Source organism: Bos javanicus, chromosome 22 (assembly GCF_032452875.1).
Source record: "Bos javanicus breed banteng chromosome 22, ARS-OSU_banteng_1.0, whole genome shotgun sequence".
NCBI lineage: Eukaryota > Metazoa > Chordata > Mammalia > Artiodactyla > Bovidae > Bos > Bos javanicus.
In genome coordinates, this window is record NC_083889.1 from 59,972,057 (window position 1) to 59,995,209 (window position 23,153).

The 23,153-nt window shown below is 58.6% G+C and overlaps 1 protein-coding gene across 1 annotated transcript; it reads right to left on the reverse strand.

The window, feature by feature from the left end:
• Positions 1 to 5,406: 5,406 nt before the first annotated feature.
• On the reverse strand, positions 5,407 to 22,331 carry MCM2 (minichromosome maintenance complex component 2). The gene is made up of 16 exons (XM_061397310.1): positions 21,890 to 22,331; positions 21,243 to 21,475; positions 17,557 to 17,732; positions 17,218 to 17,475; positions 16,866 to 17,085; positions 16,491 to 16,698; positions 14,975 to 15,109; positions 14,578 to 14,769; positions 10,261 to 10,354; positions 9,464 to 9,714; positions 9,234 to 9,360; positions 8,766 to 8,878; positions 7,734 to 7,979; positions 6,756 to 6,938; positions 6,369 to 6,524; positions 5,407 to 6,106 (listed from the first exon to the last, which is right to left on the reverse strand). Exons 1-16 carry the CDS (start codon positions 21,893 to 21,895, stop codon positions 5,996 to 5,998), a joined length of 2,709 nt encoding a protein of 902 aa, XP_061253294.1. The 5' UTR covers positions 21,896 to 22,331; the 3' UTR covers positions 5,407 to 5,995.
• Positions 22,332 to 23,153: the final 822 nt, after the last annotated feature.

Below are 23,153 nucleotides of genomic sequence, written 5' to 3' on the forward strand. Positions count from 1 at the left end.
CTGAAATATCAAATCTAATCATTTAAAAAGCTGCTTTAAATATTGGCAAATAATATAAGTCATATATTAACCAAACAACCAACCAAACACAAAAGGCATAAAGGGAGTGACAGAGGTGTGTGTGTGTGTGTGTTTTAGTTGCTCAGTTGGTCCAACTCTTAGTGACCCCAGGAACTGTAGCCCACCAGGCTTCTCTGTCCATGGAATTCTCCAGGCAAGAATACTGGAGTGGATTGCCATTCCCTTCTCCAGAGGATCTTCCTGACCCAGGGATTGAACCCTAGTCTCCTGCATCACAGGCAGATTCTTTACAGTTTGAGCTACAGGGAAGTCCTGGTTGAGATATACATCTACATAAAAATAAACACTAAACGCTGACAGGAAGATACCAACACTTCATAAACTCTTCCAGAAATTAGAACAGCAGGGAACGCTTCCAAACTCATTATATGATGCCAGTATTACCCTGAAACAAAAATCAGATATAGATAGACATTACAAGAATAAACAAAACAAAACAAAACATAGACCACTATCTCTTATGAACATAGACACAAAACCACTCTACTAAGTACTATTAATAGCAAACCAAATCCAGCAACGTATAAAAAAGTTTTATACCATGGCCAGCGAGAATCTCGCTTGTATCTCAGGAATACAAGGTTATTTTAACATCTGAAAATCAATCAATGTTATACACCATATCAAAAACGGCCAAAACGCACATGATCATTTCAATAGCTGCAGAAAAAGCATTTGACATGATCCAATACCCTTTCATGATAAAAACCCTCCAGAAACCAGGAATAGGAGGGAGCCTCCCCAACCTGATAATAGTATCTACAAAAGCCCTGATGCTAACATCATGCCTAATGGTGGGGCTGAAAGCTTTCCCCCATGACCAGGAACAACACAAGGCTGTCCACTGTGGCCACTTCTATTCCATACAGCACTGAGGTTCTAGCCAGACAGGTAGGCAAGAAAATGAAATAAGAGGCATCCTGAGTGGAAAGGAAGAAGGAAAACTATGTCCATTCATAGATGATGTAATCTTACACATAAAAAATCCTGAGTTTTCATCCACTAAAAACCTATTAGAACTAATGAACGAGTTCACCAAGGTAGCAGCACGTAAGATCAATATATAAAAGTCAGTGTATTCTGCACACTGTCTGGTAAGCAGAATCATGGCCCTTAGGACGTCCCTGACCTCCAGCACCTGTGAATACATTCCCTCACAGGGAGAATGGGGACTCTGCAGGGGCCATTAAGTTAAGGACATGGGAAGGGAGATGATCCTGGATCACTGAGGTGGACTCAGGGTCATCACGAGGCTTCTCACAAAGGAAACGGGGAGGAAGGAGAGTCAGAGTCAAGATAAAACATGACCCTGAGAGCAGAGTTCAGTGATGCTGTTTCTGGCTTTGAAAACAGCAGAAGGGGCCAGGAGCGAAGGGACGCAGGCGCCCTCTAGAAACTGGAAGAGGAAGCAAAGGAACTTCTACCCAGAACCCTGCTGACACTTTGATCTTAGCTTGGTGAGACCCATTTCAGATTTCTGACCTCCCAAACTGTTAAGACAGTAAGTTTGTGTTACTTTAAGCCTCTGAACTTGTAGGAATGGCAACCCACTCCAGTATTCTTGCCTGGAGAATTCCATGGACAGAGTAGTCTGGCAGGCTGAAGTCCATGAAGTCGCAAAGCAGAAATAGGAACATATAAATTGCAATGAAGTAAGAAAATTCCACTTAAAAGACCATCAAAAGTATATTAAATACTTGGAAATAAGTCTACAAAATAAGTACAAAACCTCCTCTGAAAACTACAAATATTGCTGAAGCACATTAAAGAAAACCTGTGACCCGTGGTGGATTCATGTTGATGTATGGCAAAACCAATACAATATTGTAAAGTAATTAGCCTCTAATTAAAATAAATAAATTTAAATTAAAAAATAAAATTCTGTAAAAAAAAAATAATAAAATAAAACCTGTGTAAGTGGATGGACAGCCCATCTCATGGATGAAAAGACTTGAAATTGTTAAGATAGCAATCCCCAAAGTGATCTATGTATTCAACGCAGTCCTCATCAAAATTCTTGCTGGCTTCTTTGCAGAAATTGATAAACTGATTCCAAATATCGTATGGAAATTCAAGGGGTCCAGGTTAGCCAGAACAATCTTAGAAAGTAAAACAAAGTGGACATATCCTTGGGATAAAATGGAGAGTTCAGAAATAAACCCTCACGTTTATGGCCATATACCTGGCAGGGTTCCAAGGCAATCTGTGGAGAGAGAGCAGTCTCTTCCACAAAAGTGCTGGGACAGGTGGACATGCACACCCAGAAGCATGACAGGTAGACCCCCCACCCCCAACATCATACACAAAGTGTACGCCAAACGGATCACAGACCTAAATGTAAGGCAGAAAACTGACTCTACTAGAACAAACCCTGGGGAAATATATTCATGACCATGGCTTAGGCAATAGTTTTTCAGATGATATCAAAAGCACAAGCCTTGGAAGAAAAATATATATAGGAGACCGAGAAATGAAAAACATTTTGTGCTTCAGAGGACACCATCAGGGGCTTCCCAAGTAGCACCAGTGGTAAAGAACCCACCTGCTAATGCAGGAGACATCAGAAATGCAGGTTTGATCCCTGGGTTGGGAAGATCCCCTGGAGGAGGGCATTGCAAAGGACACCATCAAGGAAGTGAAGACAACCCGCAGAATGGGGAAAAAATACTTGGAAATCCTAAATCTGATAAAAGACTTATGTCTAGGCCACATAAAGAACTCATAACTCAAAAAGACTGCCTAATGAAAAAATGGGCATAAATGTGCACAGACACTTGTGCACAGAAGATATACAAATGGACAATAAGCACGTGAAAAGATGCTTAACGTCATCAGCCATCAGGGGGATGAAAAGCAAAATCACAGTAAGAAACCACTTCGGACTTCCCTGCTGGTCCGGTGGTTACGAATCACCCTGACCACGCAGGGTACACAGGTTCGATCCCTGACCGGGGAAGATGCCACGTGCCATAGAGCAACAAAGTCCATGCACCATGACGGGGCCCGCACTCCAGAGCCCGTGCTCGAAAACAAGAGAAGCCACCACAATGAGAAGCTTGCACCATGCAAAAAGAGTAGCCCCTGCTCTCTGCAAGTGGAGAAAACCCACATGCAGCAATGAAGACCCAGCGCAGCCAAAAGAAAGAAACCAGTCCAAGGCACTAAGGATGACTGACATCAAAAAGACAAAGTTTTGTGCAGAACATGGAGAAACCAATCAGAGCCCTCACGCACTACTGGTGGGAAGGCAAGACGGCGCGGCTGCAGCAGAAGACAGGCTTGTGGCTCTCAGAGGAAACACAGCCGCCGCTACGACCCAGCAACTCCACTTCTGGGTCCACACCCGAGAGAAAACGTGCGTCCACACAGAAACTCGTTACAGGGACGCTCACAGCAGCAGCATTCACAACAGGCAGGCGCTCACCAGCCGACACATGGACAAGGTGTGGTGGTGGTGTTCAGTCACTCAGTCGTGGCTGACTGAGAGCCCGTGAGCTGCAGCGCCCCAGGCTTCCCTGTCTCTCACTAGCTTCCCTAAAATAGAATGTTACTCAGTAGTAAGAACTGAAGCACTGACATATGCTGAAGGAACCTTAAAAAACCTTAGGCTAAGTGAAAGAAGCCGTCACAGAACACCAGCTAGTGCAGGATTCCTTGTGTGCGAAACGTCCAGAAAAGGGAAATCCAGACACAGAAAGTACATGTGTGGTTGCTGAGGGCGGGGGGTGGGGGTGAGGAGGGAAGGAGAGTGAATTTCAACAGGTGTGGGTTAGGGGGAGGACTAAAACGTCCTAAAATTGATTCTGGTCGATGGCTGTACAATTCTGAACGTGCTAAGACCACTGAGTTGTAGATTTTAAACCATGTTATTTAACCGTGTCCCAATAAACCTGTTACCTAAAATAACACAAGTGTCCACAAGTGTACATCTTACATTTGTCTTTAATACCCATGTAGATGTATGCAGTATCAGTATATTTAAAAGTTTTACCTGCATGATATCACATCTTCCGGTATCTTTTCAGTCACAACTACATTTTAGATTAACCCATTAATAAACTTGCTGGGAAGGACTGTAGGCAAAAGGAGAAGAGGGCGGCAGAGGATGAGATGGTTGGATGGCATCACTGACTCAGTGGACACGAATATGAGCAAACTCGGGGAGACACTGAAGGACAGAGGAGCCTGGTGCGCTGCAGTCCATAGGATCGCAGCGTCGCACATGACTTAGTGACTCAAAAACAACAAAATTGCAGGAATAAAAACTTTAACTGTTCAATCCTAAACTATATCAAAGGAAAAGCTTCCCTTGATCCCATGTGGCCTGCCAGCTGCCCCATCCCGCTTCAGAACCAGACTTCTCAGGTTCCCGCCTGTCAGCTTCCACTTCCTTCCACACACACACCGCTACTCAGGCTGCACTGACGCTGCTGGCCAAGGCCACCGTCAACCTCTGCCTTACCACCAATACCGAACTTCAACCCGAGACGCACATTTACGCTTTCCCAACGTTTCTAAAGGAGAAGGCAACGGCACCCCACTCCAGTACTCTTGCCTGGAAAATCCCATGGATGGAGGAGCCTGGAAGGCTGCAGTCCATGGGGTCGCTAAGAGTCGGACACAACTCAGCGACTTCACTTTCACTTTTCATTTCCATGCATTGGAGAAGGAAATGGCAACCTGCTCCAGTGTTCTTGCCTGGAGAATCCCAGGGACGGGAGAGCCTGGTGGGCTGCCGTCTATGGGGTCGGAGTCGGACACGACTGAAGTGACTCAGCAGCAGCAGTGTTTCTAAACTGGGCTGTTTCATGGTTGGTGGCGTCTGGTCGTTTGACGTGCTGGCACCTTTGTCTTGGCAGCGCAGAGACCAGCGATCCCTATAACGGGGCACCTGACATGCAAGGAGACGCAGCACAGGGGCAGGCCTGTCGTCTCCGTGTTCCTGCAGCCGGCTGGGCCCCAGCTGACCTCGGCCCTCTAGAGGTTTCGTCTTGTTTCCCCCACCGCCTGCGCATGCCTATGTGCCCTACGCTGGTTTCACACAAAGGACACTCAAGCTCCCTGCAGCCAGCAGCTGGTGGTCTGCCTCACCGCCTTCGAGGCGCTTCTGTTCAGGACCCGGGGTGGAGGAGGGCACTGTCCCAAGGTCCCTTGATCCCATACAGACAACAAGTGCTAACCAAACTCCCCAGAGACCCGCACCCACAAAGCAAACCCCTCTGTCAGCCTGATCCACACCTGCAGAAGGCCAGAGGCAGAAGCAGAGGACCTCAGAGGGAAGTGCAGGAAAGCCTGGGTTGTCACATGAAACTGAAGACACCAATATTTAGGTTTACTCGACTGACTTTATTAAAAACTAAAACCATAGAAAGAACTTATGTATAAACAACAGCGTGGGAAGGCGGCCGGCAGAAAAGACCACCACAGCAACGGGGAGGGGGTAGCCCGGCTCCAGGGACCCTCCCCCGACCCCATCCCACCCTGTCGCCACAAGCTAAGGCTGTGGGGCTGCCAGAGGGCGCCAGGCTGTGCTGGCCCACAGGCTGTCTCTACTCACGGGAGCCGAGACAAGCCCATGGGACACAGTTCAGAAAAACACTGCAAGTCCGGAAACTCAGGCCAAGAGGCCAACAACTCTGGTGAAACCCTTACAGCTTCAGTCCCCCAGCACAGTGCCCTCCTTCACCCCGGGTCCTGAACACAGGCACCTTGAAGGAGGTAAGGCAAACCTCCTGCAGGTGGGGGCCGCTGGTGGGAGGTGGGTGCTGAAAATGCAGCCCTGGAAGATGAGTCCCCAGAAGACAGAGCAGAATAAACAAACACCTGGGCCGACGCCGGCGGGGGAGCCAGAGCCCAGCCCCACCCTGGGAGTCCCATTTGGCTTTGGGTCCCGGGACAGAGTGAAGCCTGGACGCTAGAACTGCTGCAGGATCACCTTGCGCTTCAGGTCGTGGGTGAACTTGTGCATGCGGAAGAGCTCGCTGTCGTAGAAGGCGGACAGGTTGTGGATGTTGATCTGCCGGGCCTGAGAGAGGGGGCGTCGGGTGAGCCCTGCGGACCGCGGGCTCCCAGGGCCCGTTCGCAGGGGCAGCCAGCTGGGCTCCGTCCCCATCACCAGGAGGAGCAAACAGGCCTGCGGCCGCCGGACAACCTGCAACTGGGCACTGGGCTCAGAACTGCAGCCCGACAACACCCCTGAACTCAGACAAGCTGCGAGCTGGCCTGGCCAGGCTCCTCAACGGGACGAGGGAGACACGCGCGTTCCGACCGCCCGGTCACGCTCGTACCTTGTCCACCAAGTCCTTCTCGGGAACCTCGATCGTGTCCTGCTGGGCCCCGAAGCGGTTGCGCTGATACGTCACCTGCTCGGCCACCAGCTGCTTCAGGATGAACAGCAGCAACTCATTGTTGTCCCGGCGGAACGACAGGTAGCGGGCGAATGTCTGAGAAGACATCAGGTGAGCCTCCAGCCCGGGCTCAGGCCCCGCCCCCTGCTCTATGCCCCACCTCCCAACTCCACGCCCCGCCCACAGCTGAGGTCCCGCCTCCCATACTCCGTCCACACGGCACAGGCCTCACCTCCCGTGCTCCACCCACGCAGCTCAAGCCCCGCCCCCACAGAGGCGCCCCAGCCTCCCGAGCTCCGTGGCCCATCCCCAGACGGCCGGGCCCACCTTCCGCATGCCACGCATGACGCTGAACTTCTGAGTGTCCACGAAGCTCTCGAGCATCACGCGGATGGCCATGTTCACGTCGTCCTCCATGACGTAGTCCCGCAGGTGCATGCGCGCATGGGCCTCGGCCATGCGGATCATGGACTCGATATGCCGCACGGTGATGGGGATGCTGCCCGTGGCCTGGAGGGGGGACCGCGTCAGGGCACTGTAGGGCAGCCAGGACGGGAGGAGCCGCAAAGCTGGCATGGCCAAGGGCCCGGCTGACCACTCCACAGTGGGATGCCCGCCTGAGCCAGGTACGCAGGCACTTCCACTCACACCGAAGTGCAAAGGCTCACGCCCACTATGTCCACCAGCTTGTGGCACCTACAGTGCACATGCCTGGGGGCTGCTGTGCTTTGTCTCTGTCCGACACCAGGGGCCCCAAGGTGCTATGACCGTGAGGCGACAGACTGCTCCTGTGAAGCCTGCCCTATCCCCCTGCAAAGGCCCGTACCAGTGACAGGGTGGGTGGCTTGGGGGGCAGGGGGGAGGAAGGTGGTTGTGGAACTCCGAGGGTGAGGGAGCAACCTGCCCTTACATTCTCCCTCCACCAGGAACGAACCAGAACCAGCCCCACATTGAGGCGAATGCATATGCATGTAAGTTCCATCTAAACAAACGGACTCACTGGAAAAGACCCTGCTGCTGGGAAAGACTGAAGGCAGGAGAAGGGGACGACAGAGGATGAGATGGCTGGATGGCATCACTGACTTGATGGACATGAGTTTGGGTAAACTCCAGGAGTTGGTGATGGACAGGGAACCCTTGCGTGCTGCAGCCGCCCATGGGGTCACAGAGAGTCAGACAGGCCTGAGCGACTGCACTGACTAGTGAGCAGACTGGGAGGCTGCGTGAGCTCTGCGTCTTTCGGGCCTCCCTGCCCCAGCTCTGGGCCCACTACCGCACGATGGGGCTGGGCTGCACGGTCCTCACCATGGACTCCTTCCTCAGGTCACTGTACATCTTGGCCACCTTGTCCTGGTCCATCTGGTTGAGCTTCGGGTGGACCTTCTCCTTGGCGTAGATGATGTACTTCCTCAGGACCTCCTGAGGCAGGGGCTCCACGCCGTAGGTGTTGGGCATAGCGGGCTCCAGGGTGCCCCCCGAGCCCCCATCCTCCTTGTTGCTGGGGTGGTGTCTGACGTGGCTGCCGACCACAAAGCGGGCCAGCATCTCATCCTGAGATGGCGGAGGAGGAGCAGGGTGAGCCGGTACAAGAACATGAACCCCCTCCAATGCCCTCCAACAATGTGTCTGCCCACTGCGGACACAAAACTCCAGGGCAGGGGGAGGGTGGACAGTGAGTGGGGAGCACCCCCAGGAGGGCAGAGGAGATGGGGGGGGGCGTGGGGGTGGGTTTAAGCTACAGGGTGAAGAGAAGCAGAGGGGTGGGCTGGAGCCTGAGGCCCGGACCCTGCTGGGGTCAGCAGAGCCCGGGTCACGACACCTGGGAACGCAGGTCAGGAGGCCATGCAGGAGAGGAGGGGCAGAGACCCCGCAGGATGGCAGGCTCCCTGCTAGCGAGTAGGGAGGGGAGGGAGAGGTCAGGGGGGCATGCAGGAGAGGAGGGGTGGGGGAGACCTCGCAGGACAGCGGGCTCCCTGCTAGCGAGGAGGGGAGGCCGAGCAGAGGCAGGCCCGCCCATGTCCGCACAGACAGCTGGCTTCCGACAGGGGAGCTGGGTGGCTGTGAGGGTGGAGGCCGGGCGATAGCACCAAGGCTGCAGGGCGCGTGCCAGAGGAGGGGCTGGGGTGGGGCCAGAGCAGTGAGAAGCAAGTGGACTCGGGAGGCAGTGGCAGAACGTGGCCACGCTGGGGGATGGGGCAGCCAAGGAGAGAAATCGAGGACCTCTGGACTCAGAACAAGCGTGGAGAGCACACGACCATTGAGCAGCCCTTCCAAGCCCACCGCCCCACCACCCCGGGACCCACGTGAGGCCCCCAAGCTCAGTGCACAGCTGTGTACCTGCACGGGGTCCACTGTGTCCCTGACCACACACAGGACGTCAAAGCGGGAGATGATGGGCTCAGTGAGGTCCACGTTCTCCGAGAAGGTGAGTGAGGGGTCATAGCGGCCGCCTGGGACAGAGAGGCGGTTGCTGTCAGGGCTCCTGCTCCCAGGGCCCTCTTCTCCTTGACCAAACGCGGGTTTCCAACCCATGTGGCTACAGTGGCGGGAAGGGAGTCGACGGACACAGCATCTGCCCAGGCCGTCTACAAGGGTCCATGGCGCTCCAGCCACATGCCGGCTGAGACTGGTGCCAGCCCCGCCCGATGGGACACGCCAGGTGCTCCTCCCGGCCACCGAGTGCGCGGCTCCGTGAGGGCTGGGGCGTCTTGGCCTTCCACCCTGCCCCCACACGCAGCGCAGGGGAGAGGCATGCCTTCTGCGACTGGGTCCCTGGGTCCAGGCCCCCCAGCGTCGCGCTCCCACCTATGGGGTTGGCAGCAGCGATGACGGTGCAGCGGGCCTGGAGGGAGGTGACGATGCCGGCCTTGGAGATGGAGATGCTCTGCTGCTCCATGGCCTCGTGGATGCTGGTCCTGTCCTGGTCGTTCATCTGCGTGGAGAGCCAACGGGGCTCGTGACGCGCCTGCTCACTCAGCTGAGGCCCCGGGCTCCCCACCCAGGCCCGCACACACCTCCGCGGCCCAGGGCCCCACCTTGTCAAATTCGTCAATTAGGCACACTCCTCGGTCAGCCAGCACCAGGGCGCCAGCCTCCAGGGTCCACTCCCGGCTGACTGGGTGGCGCTGGACATACGCTGTGAGGCCCACAGCCGAGGCGCCCTGGCCGGTGGTGAAGATGGCCCGACTCGACACCTTCTCCACGTACTTGAGGAACTGCGACTTGGCCGTGCCGGGGTCCCCACACAGCAACACGTTGATGTCTCCTCGCACCTTGTGCTTGCCGCCTGCAGAGGGGACAAGCTCAGGATGACCCCCCAGCCCAGCACCACCGACATGAGCTTCTTCCAGGATAGAGGTGGGACACCCAGGACGCCTTTCCCCTCTGAGCACAGAACCCAGAGGAGCGGGGGCCCCGGGATAGGGGGTGGGCGCCAAGATGCTCTTTGTGACGTGAACCTCGGAGGCTGTGCGCGAGCTCTCCCGCCAGGAGGACAGCTGGACGCAGCCCATGCAGACCAGGACACGGTCACTTGGGAGGAGCCCATGCTGGGTGCGCCCACGGAGGGCAAGGCTGGACGGCCCCTCGCAGGCAGGCAGCACCACGCGTGTAAGGAGCAACACGCCTAAGGTGCCGTGCTGTTTCCCACGTCAGCCCGTGTGCCGTCGCATCAGTGACTGCACGGGTCTGCCCCGCACCGCCCACCCCCGACCCGTGACCTACAGGAGGGCCCACGCCGAGGCAAGGCGGCCCGCGGGGCCTCGTTGGTCGAGAAGGGGACAGGACAGACACACGTTCACATCTCCCCACGGGACGGCCCGCCCCTGCTCACCGGGGTTCTTGGGCTCCCCTCCGAACAAGGCCAACGCCAGGCCTCGCTTGATGTCCTCGTGCCCGTAGATGGAAGGAGCGATGCTGGCAAAGATCTGGGGGTGAGGGGAGACGGGAACAGTCACCCGTGTGCTCCGGCCCCGCACCGGTGCCCCTACCTGCTGACTTGGAGCCTCCTTCCGAGTCACAGAACCAGAGGGCTTCCCTGGGGGTGCGTGTGTGTGTGTGTTAACAGGGAGAAAGGCTCTCTCAAAATCCACGTGAGCCTGAATATACCACCAGAGACGTCAGAGATGTCTCCTTAGTAGAAATGACCCCCTCCCTCCTGGGTCTCCCGCCCCACCCCGTGAGGGGCCCCTATAGACCCACAGCATCCACGAACCCAACGCAGCTCAGACCAGGCGGCTGTCTAGCACCCACTTCAGGGAAGGGACCCTCGAGTGCCCTGAAGCGGGGCGCTGGGATCTGAGCCCTGGACCAGGGTGTGGGCCGGCGGTCCGTCCCGTGCGCGGGTGACTGGCGCACCCTCCTGGGAACGGGGCCCGGCCCTGCCCGAGTGCCTCTCGCCTGGCTGCACGTGGTCAGTCCGGAGGCGACGCCCGTCTTCACAGCACGGCCCCGCTGCTAGTTCTGTCCTCGCCCCTAAAGCCTACTGCGAAACCTGGCCCGGGGAGCGGCAGCCGTGCATGCAGTGGGGACGGGGTCCAGGGCAGTGCCCTGGGGGCCTGTGTCTCCCTGAGGCCACCCCACCGAGAGGGGAACCACACTTCCCACGGGTGCGTTGGGGGAAGCACTGACGCAAAGTCCAGGCAGGAAGTGTGTAGAAAAGGACCGTGAGGATGCACCCAGATGACTGGCCATGGCCGCCGGCCAGGAGCCGACGTGAACGAGGTCACTGGCAAGACATGGACACAGGGCGCCAAGGGGCGCTGCCCGAGGGGCCAAACCCCAGCGATGTCGGGTCCACGGCTGCGCTGACCCTGAAGCTCGGGTGAGGGGAACACTCTTTACTCTGAAAACTGGTGAATAAAAGGAAACGAGCACCACTTCGCTTTTCCGCCAGGAGGCCCCCAGGCTTCTCCGAGCACAGGACGCCAGCAGGGAAAGGGCGGAGCCGAGCTAGAGGCCAGGCCTCCCGCAGCCCCCGTGAAGGTCCCACACAGCGAAAGTGCATCTGGGCTGCTGCTCACAGCAGAGACGAGTGGGCACCACCTGCCCCGGGAGGTCCACCTCAGCCCCCCTACCCAAGAAACACCTGCCCCGTCTGACCAAGCCTCCGAACGATTTACAGAAGCAGGCGATAGGAACGTGCTCATGCAGGACAACGGTGGCAGCGTCCGGGCTGCAGAAGTGCGGAGGACAGACGACCCGGGCCTCCCACAGAAAACCGCAGCAAGAGATGGGCTGGAGGGGCACCTCAGGGCAGGGCAGGAGACACTCGACCATGCCCACATGCGGACCACAGGCTGGAGGAGCACCTCAGGGCAGGAGACACTCGACCGTGCCCACGTGCGGACCACGGGCTGGAGGGGCACCTCAGGGCAGGAGATGCTCGACCATCCCCACACATGGGCCGACCGCACCAGGACGCCGACTGCAGGAAGCTCTTCAGAGGAAGATCCCCAGGGAACCGCGGTGCCCATCGAGTGCCGACACTCAAGACCAGCTAGGTGATTTTAGTGTGATAGCGGCGGCAGGCCCAGGTTCAGGGAAAAGAGAGCCTCTTACAGACTCACTGACCAAGGTGCTGGTGCCATGCCAGATCTGAATCCGTGGCCCCAGGAGGCACCGCACGGAGCAGACCAGCCCCGACCTCAAGGAGCTGACACGCCAGCATAGGGCCCCGGGGGTCCTCACACCACCACACCCGACTCAAGACCTGAGCTGCGTCCCAACAGACACTCCCACAGAGGGGGCAGAGGGCGGACCCTGGGAGCAGGGCTGGAAGCCAGCCGGCCCGGTGAGACCCCTGCCTGCCCCACGTGAGCCCCGTGACATGGGCACCTCACGCAACCCCCAACATCATCAGTAACACGACACAGCCCACCCTCTGCAAACTGCTCACTCCTGAGCACTCAGTGAGCCTCCTACTAGGCCCCCAGCTCTGTTGGGAGACAGTCACCCTGGGCTGCTCATCCGCCCACACGTCCGTCCTAAGGGGTCAGGACTGCCAGCCAGGACCCTCGCCCAGATCACGGCCCGGTGCTGTCTGGGCACCAGGCACATGGCAGGATGAGGTGATGTCTCCCGCGGGACCGAGGGCAGCAGCCCACTTCCCAGTGCCATGCCTGCAGGCTCCCTGGGGCCTGCCCAGACCTGTAGGGGAGACACCCACTTCCCTGAGGTTAGTCCACTTACCCTCTCGACCTCTGTGTCACGGGAGGAATGAGCCACCAGCCACTGAGCACAGGGTGGGACGACCCTGGACTCCTCTGCTCCCACTGAACCCTGCGGGCCCTGCCTGCCACCCACCATGCAGACGGCGCCCTTGCCGTCTAAGCTCATCCTCCCGCCCCCCAAGCAGTCCTCGCGCCCCGTCCGCCTGCCAGACAGAGAGGTGGTGGCTGCAGCCACCCCATGCGCCCACAGACTGACCTTTCAGACGGTTCCAGGGCTGGGCATGACCCCGCCCCGGCCCCAGTTGGGCTCCTCACCCCACCACATGAAGCACGGTGCTGGAACTCAACCCCAAGTCCAGCTTCCGGCTCTGCGTCCCCATCCATCTCCAGGGTCTCCGATCAGGCAGGAGCCCCCTCTCTCAGCAGCCTCACCCATCAGTGGCCGAGCTCACGAAACCCAAAACGGGCAGATGGTGGGACTCAGATGGGAGGAACCACCGCGGCAGGTGGCGAGATAGGGTAGAACCAGCTCAGGGCAACAGCCACGGAGCACGCCAGCAGTACGGAGCGCCTGGCTGAAACTGTCCACACCTGGGCACCCAGGTTTCTAGGTGAAACCTCCCAATCCCAAGGAGCCACTCACCCAAATGTTAGAGAGAGAGCCACGCAGCAAGACCCGGCGGCAGCCCACGGCGTTGGCCCCGCCCCCGCCCCCGCCGCCTGCAAACTCCGGCCCGAGTGGCTCAGAGCCCGACTGCTTCTGGACCTGCCTATAATCGCTTCAGCGTGTCTCTAGAATTGCAGTCATCCCCAGTGGCTGGTGAGAATGCCCACCCTGCCAGCAGGCTCGACACGAGGCGGGCGCTGACCAAGCGTGGGGCTCAGACGGGCAGACACCGCCCGAGGCCTTGCTCTGTGAGCATCACGGGCAAGAGGCAGGCAGGACCGAGTTCCCGCTCAACTCTTCCCGGAAACGTCAGCGGCCAGCCCAGGCGGATGGACGCAGGAGGGAGCAGCCTCCTGGGCTCGGCGGTGCCGGGCACTTATAGGAGCCCGGGCATTAGGCACCCTCAGTGCCACCCTGTTCAGAATCCAGCTGCCTAGCTCTGCAGACCAGCAGAGCGGGAGGTGAGGGGCGGGAGGTGTTACTGGGACCCAGTAAAGGAGGAGTCCCATGAGGGCGATGACCAGATCCAACTCCTCTCTGGAGGCCCAGGCGTGGCCCCGGAGTGTCTCCCCTGACCCAGAACGTCGGCAGACCCATGAGTCCTATCCCCCAGGGGGCCCCAATCTTGGCAGATGGATAACGGGGCCGGTTGGGTGCAGGGCCCTGCACTGCGGGCAGAGAGCAGTCCGGGAGACAGCGGGGAGTGCGGAAACAGGTGGACAGCAAGTGGGAGGCAAGGGGAGGGGGACCCGAGGGGCCAAGCGCAGACCCGGCAGGACTCAAGGACAGGAACCACGCGCCCTGCGGCTGAGCCTGCAACCACATGGGACTGTCCGCAAGGGTGCTCACACGCGGATCCTCAGCGGGGCGGTGGGCACTTCTCAGCCCTGCACTGCTTAAAAACCACCTGTATGTTCACCTCTAGACAGTAAACCCGTCTCCCAGCCTCTGCAAACACGCCTGCCGTTCAAGGGCAAACAACAGCCCGCACTGAGGAGCGCTCTTCCAGGAGGCAGACCACAAGGAGGCGGGTGACACCGGGGACGACCCCCCCGCCGAGTTCTTCCTGCTCCCGCGTTTCCGGTCCAGCCCGAGCACTCCCCTGTCCTCTGGATGCAACACAGGCTCCGAGAGGCTGCCTGTCGCTCTTCCCTGAGAGCGCAGCCCGCGTCGAGGCACGTGGACTCGGTGGATACGAGAATCAAACCGAGGGCCCAGCTTCCAAGACCCAGAACCAAGACGGAGGCTTGCGGTGGCCAGGGTGCAACCCCAGGCACCCAGCCTCTGTGGCAGCGCCGCCCCCTCCACCTGCCTTCTCCCCGATCTGCTGGTCCTTGGAGAGGCTGGTGATCATCTTCACGTCCTCGTCGGTCAGCTCACCCACGGCCACCTTGTTGTCCTTCTTGGCCACGTGGTTGGCAAGGATGACGGTGGCAAAGACCGGGAAGCCGTTGGCGGTGTTGAGAGCCCCATCGTAGTTGTTGTGGTAGATGCCGGTCAGCTCCTGGGGGAGGCCGAGAGGTCAGGGGGCCAAACCGGGGCCGGCCCCACCCTGCCCCTCCCCAGGGACCCCGGTCCGAGGGAGCTGAACTTAGCAGAAGTGTGGCACCCGGCTGCTGCACCCCAACAGAAGCTCCGCCCAGCAACAGAGAGCTGCCCGCTGCCCGGCCACAGCACCCACACCAGCTCCCTTGGCCCCAGGCACTCACAATCTCGTCGCCTGGCTTGCAGCTGTCCACCAGGTCCGCGAGGAGGATGGCGTCCTTGGAGCGGGGCAGCCGGCCCGCTGCCACTTTGCCGGGACTCTCCTGGATCCGGATGCGCTGGTAGTTCTGGTAGATGGTCTGCACGGGACAGACACGGTCTCAGGGGCCGTCCTGCCCGGGGGCGGAGGCCGCGGTCTGAGCACCGGCTCTTGTCACCTGACTGGACCGCGGCCCCGGGCGGGGAGTGCAGCTTGTTACTCTCACTGGTGATGAGGAGACACAGGACCAGAGAGGGCAGGGAGCCACGGGCACCGGCACCCCACCCCACCTCTGCTCCAGCCGCCCACCCTGTTGACTCCTCCCTCTGGAGACGCAGAGCCTGCTCTGGGCCCTGCAGCTCACCCCGCGTGTGCACCTGCGGGAGCCGGGCTGCTCTGTGGCCTGAGCTGAGTGACGCTGGCGGAAGAGGCTCCCTGTGTGCACCATGGAGTGGGGCGTGAACTCTGCAGGTCCAGCCAGGGGAAGTCAGGTCACAAGAAAAGCATCAAACCAGCACCCAGGAAGCGAGTTACACCAGCAGTGGGCCTGCTCTCACAGTCACGGGGCAGCACTGTGCATGCCATCTAACAGCCCCATCTCCCTATTGTCCAGAAGAGCTATGTGACGGTGGCTAAATGCACACGCTCTGGGTCAAAAGGCCTGAGTTCTAACCCTCTGGGCCACCTCCTAGCCGGACAACCTGCTGTTACTTTATCGGCCAAATAGGACCGACGACAGCACCTGCCCCCACGGGGTGATGAAGACCCAGTAACGCACACCCGCCCTGGGCACCAAACAGGCCCCCTGGAAACTCCAGTGTGAGGACCGCTCCTCCTCGAGTTCCTGTCCCTGCATGCAGAGCCTACACCTCTGCTCCTGGGCAGGAGGCGTCCAGAGCAACATGTGTGACAGGGTAACCATAAAGGGAGGGGGACCAGCGAGATGGGGGCGGGGGTGGGGGGCTCTGGGCAAAGGCAGGGGCTCACGTGGAGCCCTGCCCTGCAGCCATCCTCCCCAGGTCAAGGCGTACTCAACTTTGAACAGGTCAGACTCTGGCGGTGGGCTGCCAGGCACTCCCTGGCAAGGCAGCTCCAACTGGGGCGCTTCTCAGATTTGTGAAGCAGTGGGGGGTCAGCCTGACACAGCAGCAGATGCTGGAGAGATGTGCACCCCACACAGGGGTTGTGATGGCCTCCCAACATAGACAAAGCCGAGCATTATGTGTCCAGGTGCTTAAGGCCCAGAGCCTTCGAGCAGGGCCTCCTGCAGACAGCATAGCAGTGTCTCCCTGCAGGGTAACTGTGACCCTGTGCGAGGCCAGACATGTCCCAGGGAGTCAGGACAGGCCCAGGCCTTGCTGTGGGCAGGGCTCTGGGGCAGCAGGGGCAGTTCTCCAGATCTTCCCATTTGCGAGAGAACGGTAAATGCTGATGTTTCAGACGAAGCATCTGAACCACCTCGAGGGCTGGCTGGCACTCACCTCCTCCATGTTGACCTCAAAGGGGCCGGCTGACTGGCACTCGGGGCAGGAGCCCGGCTTCACCTCCTGGTTCTGGGACTGGCAGAAGGGCCCCAGCACGAACCCACACTTGTTGCAGTTGTACTTGACCATGCTGAGCTGGGGCAGGACGCCTGTGCAGCTGGTCACCACGCCGCTCGTGCGGATCAGCTGGTTCAGGTGCAGCTGCCTGCGGGGGCCGGGGCGGGACGTCGCGTCAGGCCAGGGCAGGGGGTCAGGGAGCTGCGGGGCGGAGCGTCAGGGAGCTGCGGGGCGGGGCGTCAGGGTCAGGGCGCTGCGCGGAGGGGTGTCAGAGGGCCCACCTTGCAGACCCGGGGGGGAGTGGGGGGTGCTCACCGGAGCGAGCGCAGCTCCTCCACCAGTGGCAGGTGGGAGATGCGGACGTGGATACGGCTGGCAATGCGGTCGTACTTGGGGTACATGGCCAGTACCACCTCCAGGGCCGCCTCGTCGAAGATCTGCAGCAGCTCGGCGGGCGCCTCAGGCAGGAAGTAGGCCAGCACGTGCTCCCGGGCCGCCAGGTCCTCGTAGTTCACCACCAGGCTCTCACGGTTCTCTGGGGGGCGGGGCGGGGCGGGCAGGCTGAGCAGGAGGGGCGGGGGAGACCGCTCTGCAGGCAGAGCCCTGACTCCCGCCCCGTCCCCAGCACGTCCATCCGTCCGTCCGTCCGTCCGCAGGGCGGGCTCACCTTTGCACATGTCGCTGATGCGCTCCTTGAAGACGTTGTGCCCACGGCCATCCACGTGGGTGCGCAGGAAGTTCTTGAAGCGGTGGTGGATCTCCAGCCGCGGGCCGGCCATGCTCACCCACTCACGCACCGAGTGGCCCTTGAGGTCCTCCAGGTTCTCCACGCTCTCGATCATGTCCTCCTCCTCACCGTCCTCCGTGGCCCGCTCCACCTGCCGCCGCTTCCGGCTGGGGCGCTCCTCCTCCTCGTCGTCGCTGTCTGTGAGCCGGAAGGCACTCAGGGCCTGCTCCACGCCCCCCCACCTTCCCCCTTCCCGCCCCAGGCTCCCCGAGAACCCACCGTACAGGAGCCCCCGGCGCATGCGGCCCAGGCCGCGGCCCGCCTCCCGGTCGCGCTGCCGCATGACCCGCTCAGCCGCCTCCCTCTGACTGGCCGTCAGCTCCTCCACGTCCTCGTCGTCCAGGGCCAGGCCCTCGGCCTCATAGACGTCCAGCTCCGGGATGGCGCGGTAGTCCCTGCAGGGCCCGGACAGGTGGTGTCGGCGCCCAAACCCCCAACAAGAGCACCAGGATCTGGGCCCCCAGGGCTCCGGAGGCCCACGAGGGTCCCCAGGGCCCCCCCCCCCCCCCCGTCTCACACACACACACACACACACACACAGACACACACACGATGGGGTGCAGCCTTCAAAGACAGAGATGCTGAGGACACTGTGCTCGGGGAGACGTCCTGCAGAAGTCGGTCTGGGAACCGGCTGGAGGTGGTCACACCACACAAGTGACCTGATGTCCCCGACCTCACCCTCAGTGCCAGAGACAGGAATGCTTACATCATGTGCATCTTCCACATGAAAAGGGGAGCTCTGAGCACCCAAAGGAAAAGGAATCGGAGGACCCACCAAACCTCCTGCCAGAAGGGCCTCCAGAGCACCAACCCAGCTCCCCTCCTGCATGGCCTCTGGCAGCCTCGCCTAGAACCCTGGACCCTGGCAGGCCCACCCACACCAGCCCAACTAGCCTGTCCCAAACACATCTGCAGCTCAACCCTCCCAGCCACGAGAGACCTTCCACCTGACCACCTCTCAGATACTGGATGGAGCAATGTCCACCCTCAGAACTAACGCAGCTGCCCTCCCTGGCATTCTGGGAGACATACATACCCTCCATCAGAAAGAGGAGAAAACCCAGCTCAAGGCTCAGGGGATTCCTGCCACCAGTCACTCAACATGGCTGGGTGTCACAGTCGATCCATGGCAGGGGCCCCGCTGGCTCCGACTCCACGCTGGCCCTCTGCAGTCCTCCCAATTCTCCTTCCCTCGGGGGAGGTGGTGATGGGGGAACAGCCTTTCTTAACTTTTTTTTGTGCCATAAACTCTGTCAAGCCACAGTCTCAAAACACATAATCCCATAATGCTGATGCCAGAAACAAAACCCAGAGCCAGCTTCATTTCTGGGCCGAGAGTTCCAGAATCTGAAGTGTCCTCCGGGAAAAGGTACCTGTCTGTCTGATGCTTGCTCCTTTGAAGGAAAGCTATGACAAACGTAGCATATGAAAAAGCAGAAACGTTACTTTGCTGACAAAGGTCCGTCGAGGCAAAGCTACAGTTTTTCCACTAGTCATGTACGGATATGAGAGTTGGACCATAAAGAAGGCTGAGCACCGAAGAATTGATGCTTTTGAACTGTGGTGTTGGAGAAGACCCTTGAGAGTCCCTTCAACTGCAAGGAGATCCAACCAGTCAATCTTAAAGGAAATCAACACTGAATATTCATTGAAAGGACTGATGTTGAAACTCCAATACTCTGGTCACCTGATGCAAAGAGCAGACTCATTAGAAAAGACCCTGATGCTGGGAAATATAGAAGGCAGGAGGACAAGGGGACAACAGAGGATGAGATGGTTGGATGGCATCACCGACTCAGCAGACATGAGTCTGAGCAAACTCCGAGAGATAGTGAAGAACAGGGAAGCCTGATGTGCTTCAGTCCATGGGGTCGAGAAGAGTCAGACACGGCTGAGCGACTGAAGGATGACAACAACTGACTTGTTAAGGATTTCATGTTATGTGAGATGCCACCAGTGAAATTCTAATTGGTCTGCATAAAAAATTTTGATAAATTCGATCTCAGCAAAATTTACAATTAATTATGCATCTCAAACAAAACCATTTTTTAAAACTTAAAAAGCCACAGGTTGAGAAAGTAGTTACAAATCACATACCTGATAAAAGCCTCGTATCCAGAATAAGTTTTTTAAAACTCTTACAACTCAGTAATAAGAAATCAAGCAAACCAATTAAATGATGGGCAAAGACCCGAAGACACATTTTCCAAAGATACACTGATGGCCAACACGCACATGAACAAATACTCAACATCACTGATCATCGGAGAAAAGGAAATCAAGACCACAGTAAGATACCACATCATGACATTAAGGTGGCTATTGACACCTGAAAACATCAGGTGTGGGCGAGAATGTGCAAAAATTAACCGGCATACGCCACCTGTGGTAAGGTAAAATGATGCAACTGCTTTGGAAAACAGTTTGGCGGTTCCTCAAAAAATTAACACTAGAATTATCACAGGACCCAACCATGCCATTTTTAGGACCTGGAATTCCATTTCAAGAGAATTCAAACACACATTCACATAAAAATCTCACAGCAACACTATTAAGACTTTCAAAGAACCCAAGTGTCTTCCAAACTATGAATGGGTAAATAAAATGCGGCCTGTCCATAAAGTAGAATATTACTCAGCCAGGAAAAGGACGGACGTGCTGACGCGTGATCCAACAGATGGATGTGGACACCACGGGGCACGCGCACCACAGACCCTACAGGTAAGAGATGGTCAGACGGCCGACCACAGGAACAGGGGCGGGCTACAGCTGCCCTGCAGCGGGGAGAGGGGATGGGTGTGCTGGACCGGGTACAAGCGATCTTCCTGGGATGGCAGAGAAGCGGGACTGTGCTGACGTCCGCACAGCTCAGGAAGTCTACTCAGAAGCACTGAACTGTATTCTTGTAAGACGTAGCTTGTATATCATAGAAACCATACCTTGAGGACACTGCGTTTTAAAAAGCTACAAAACACAAAACCTAACTGGGCCCAACCGGTCCTCTAACCTCTATCAGAGCCCTGGCACGGGAAGGGCAGGGCAGCAGAGAGCGGTGGGCAGAGGCAGCGCAGTCAGGGAGGGGCGCCCTGCCCGCACAGCCCCACAGAGCCTGGAAGGAAGCTGCTCCAGGCCCATCTGTCAGGACTCTGTGGCAACAGTGCACATAGTCCGCAGTGCCCCAGAAAGTCCCTGCGACACTCCTGCAGGGCTCGCCCCACTGACTGTGGGGTGGCCTGACACACAAAGGCTGGCACCCCTGAGTCAGAGCCACAGGGCCCCAGAGCAGAATGTCCGTGTGGCTCTGGGGGTTCAGACAATTCTGGGGCAAATGTACAGACCGGGTCCTGGCTGTGAACACGGTCAGACAGTAGTGGGGCCCAGCCTGGCTCACTCAGAGCTCTACTCCGCGGTCATAGCATTAAGCCTCCGTGACCGTGAGTATGTTTGCACGTTTATTACTAAGGGTGAACACAGAGTCTGGTATAGATTAGGCACCGTAACTGTTTGCTGAGCTGAATCTAAACCTTGATTAATCAGACCCACCCCCACCCCCAGTTTGTCTGAAGTTGCAGAGAAACTTGGCTGCCTGCTTCTTGACCTTCCCAGTTGGGATCCCCAACGTGGCCCCAGATTAGAGACACCCCCCCATCGGGGTGCACATCTCATGGAGCTGGGGCTTCCCCCGGCGTTAGGTAGGGTCTGGTGTCAGGTAGACATAGCAAGTTACAAGGATGTACGCTGTGGCTCCACAGACCTGTCTCCCCCCGGACACTGGCCCAAAACGTGAACAAAGCCAAGGAGGCTCCGATGTATCTGCTTCTCCAGGACCCCAAACAAGGGGGGCCAGACACTGAAGGGACTCCCTGTGTAAACCGTGGAGCGCGGGGCCTGGAACTGCATACCTCTCCATGCCATCTCCAATAAGCTCCTCTCCGTCCTCCTCCTCCTCCAGGGGCCCCTCGGTGCCCAGCAGTCCCTCCGACTCATCCTCAAAGGGAGGAAGGTCCCGGCCAGGGCTGGAGGTCAGGGCATCCGTGCGCCGGGAGCTGCTCCGCCCGGGGCTGGAGGTCAGGGGCTCGTTGGCGCGCCGCCGCGGGCCCGGGCTGGACGCCAGCGTGAAGGACTCGGAGGATTCCTGCGAGAGGAGACAGGCTTGGAGCGGGCGAGGGCCGACTGCGCTCCCCGGCACGTCACCCCCGACTCGGGGCGTCTGCCTGTCCCCCCGCACCGCGGACCCCGCCGGCCTGCGCCTCTGCACCTACTGCCGTCCCCTGGGCCGGCTGACCGCCCGCTCCGGCCCCTGGCCCGGCTTCCCACCCATCTGGACCCCTCGGGGGGAGCTCCCAGGGGAGGCGGGACCCGAAGAGGTCCGGCACTTGGGCCGGAGGCGCGGTTGCTGACGAAGACCAGCCGGCGGAAGGGGGCCCGAAGGCGCCGGCCGGGCCGAGGTGCCCGGGAGCCGACGGGGTGGGGACCGCCGGCCCGGCAGGCCCGCCCGACCAGAGCGCAGAGTCGGGCCCCGGGGTCCCGGGCCCCGCGCCGCGCTCACCGCCATCTCCGCGCCGCGCTCCTCTCCTGCTCCGCCCGCCGCGACCAGTTTTCGCGCCAAAAGCGGCCCACGTGACCGCGCGAGCCCGGGAAGCGGCTGACGCGACACGACGTCACGACGTCGGCGACCGCGTTCTTTCCGGCCGGCGCTCGGGGAGCGGGCCGAGGGCGTGGCCCCGCCCGGCCCCGCCCAGGCCGCCCGAGGCTCACGACGTCGACTACCGAGTTCTTCCAGCTGTCGCTCTGCGGGGCGGCCCGACGCCCCGCCCAGGCCGCCCGAAGCCCGCCCAGCACGCCCCGAGGCCCCGCCCAGCCTGCCCGAGGCCCCGCCCAGCCCGCGCTCCACGCTGCGGGACCCGTTGAGACGCTGCAACCCGCGGAGGCAGTGAGGACCAACCTCCCGTGCCAGCTGTGCGGCTTGGTCACTCTGGGGCCATTTGACAGACGAGGCAACGGAGGCTCAGGGCTCTGTCTTACTGTATTATGTCAACTGCTCCGAAAGTTCAGGCTGAACGCTTCAAGCGCCGAAAAGGCAAGGGTGCTAGGAGGCTACGAGGTTGGGGCGCCCTCTGGAGGCAGACGAGATGCAAGGGGGCGTTCCAGGTAGCAAGAGCCTCCCGCGCAGAGACGTGGAGAGCGGGGCGCCCTGGCATCTGCAAGCACTTCCCTAGCTCCAGGTAGACCGCTTGTGATGTCCTGGAAGGGACAAGACGACGACGTTGGAGACTCCAGCTCACGAAAGGCAACCAAGTCTTTCTAGAGAATTGGAACTTCCTGCGGACAGTCGACAGCCCCCTGGGTTCTAGGAGAATCCTTTAGGCTGCCAGGGATGCAGGAGGATGGAGGCAAGTTAAAAAAGTTACAGTCAGTTCCGAATCTGCGGACTCAACCAACTGGGTGGTTAGAAGAAAAAAAAAAAGACAATTCCAAAAATCAAAGCTTGGTTTTGATGTATACCACTTAACTATTTAAATAGTTTTTACAGAGTATTTATACCTATTTGCATAGAATTTACATTGTATTAGATATTGCTCAGTTCAGTTCAGTCGCTCAGTCGTGTCCAACTCTTTACAACCCCGTAAACCGAGCCTCTTGATGAAATTGAAACTGGAAAAGCTGGCTTAAAACTCAACATTCAAAAAACAAGGATCATGGCATCCGGTCGCATCACTGCATGGCAAATAGATGGGGAAACAATGGAAACAGTGACAGACTTTATTTTGGGGGGCTCCAAAATCACTGCAGATGGTGACTGCAGCCATGAA

What these genes read in the sequence shown, in the direction of transcription:
- MCM2 (XM_061397310.1), bottom strand. An exon ending in ATTGGAGATGGCATGGAGAG is followed by an intron (nt 17,733 to 21,242) that starts GTATGCAGTTCC and finishes CGGGCCCTGCAG; the next exon opens with GGACTACCGCGCCATCCCGG. An exon ending in CGCTGCTGCCAACCCCATAG is followed by an intron (nt 8,879 to 9,233) that starts GTGGGAGCGCGA and finishes TCTCTGTCCCAG; the next exon opens with GCGGCCGCTATGACCCCTCA.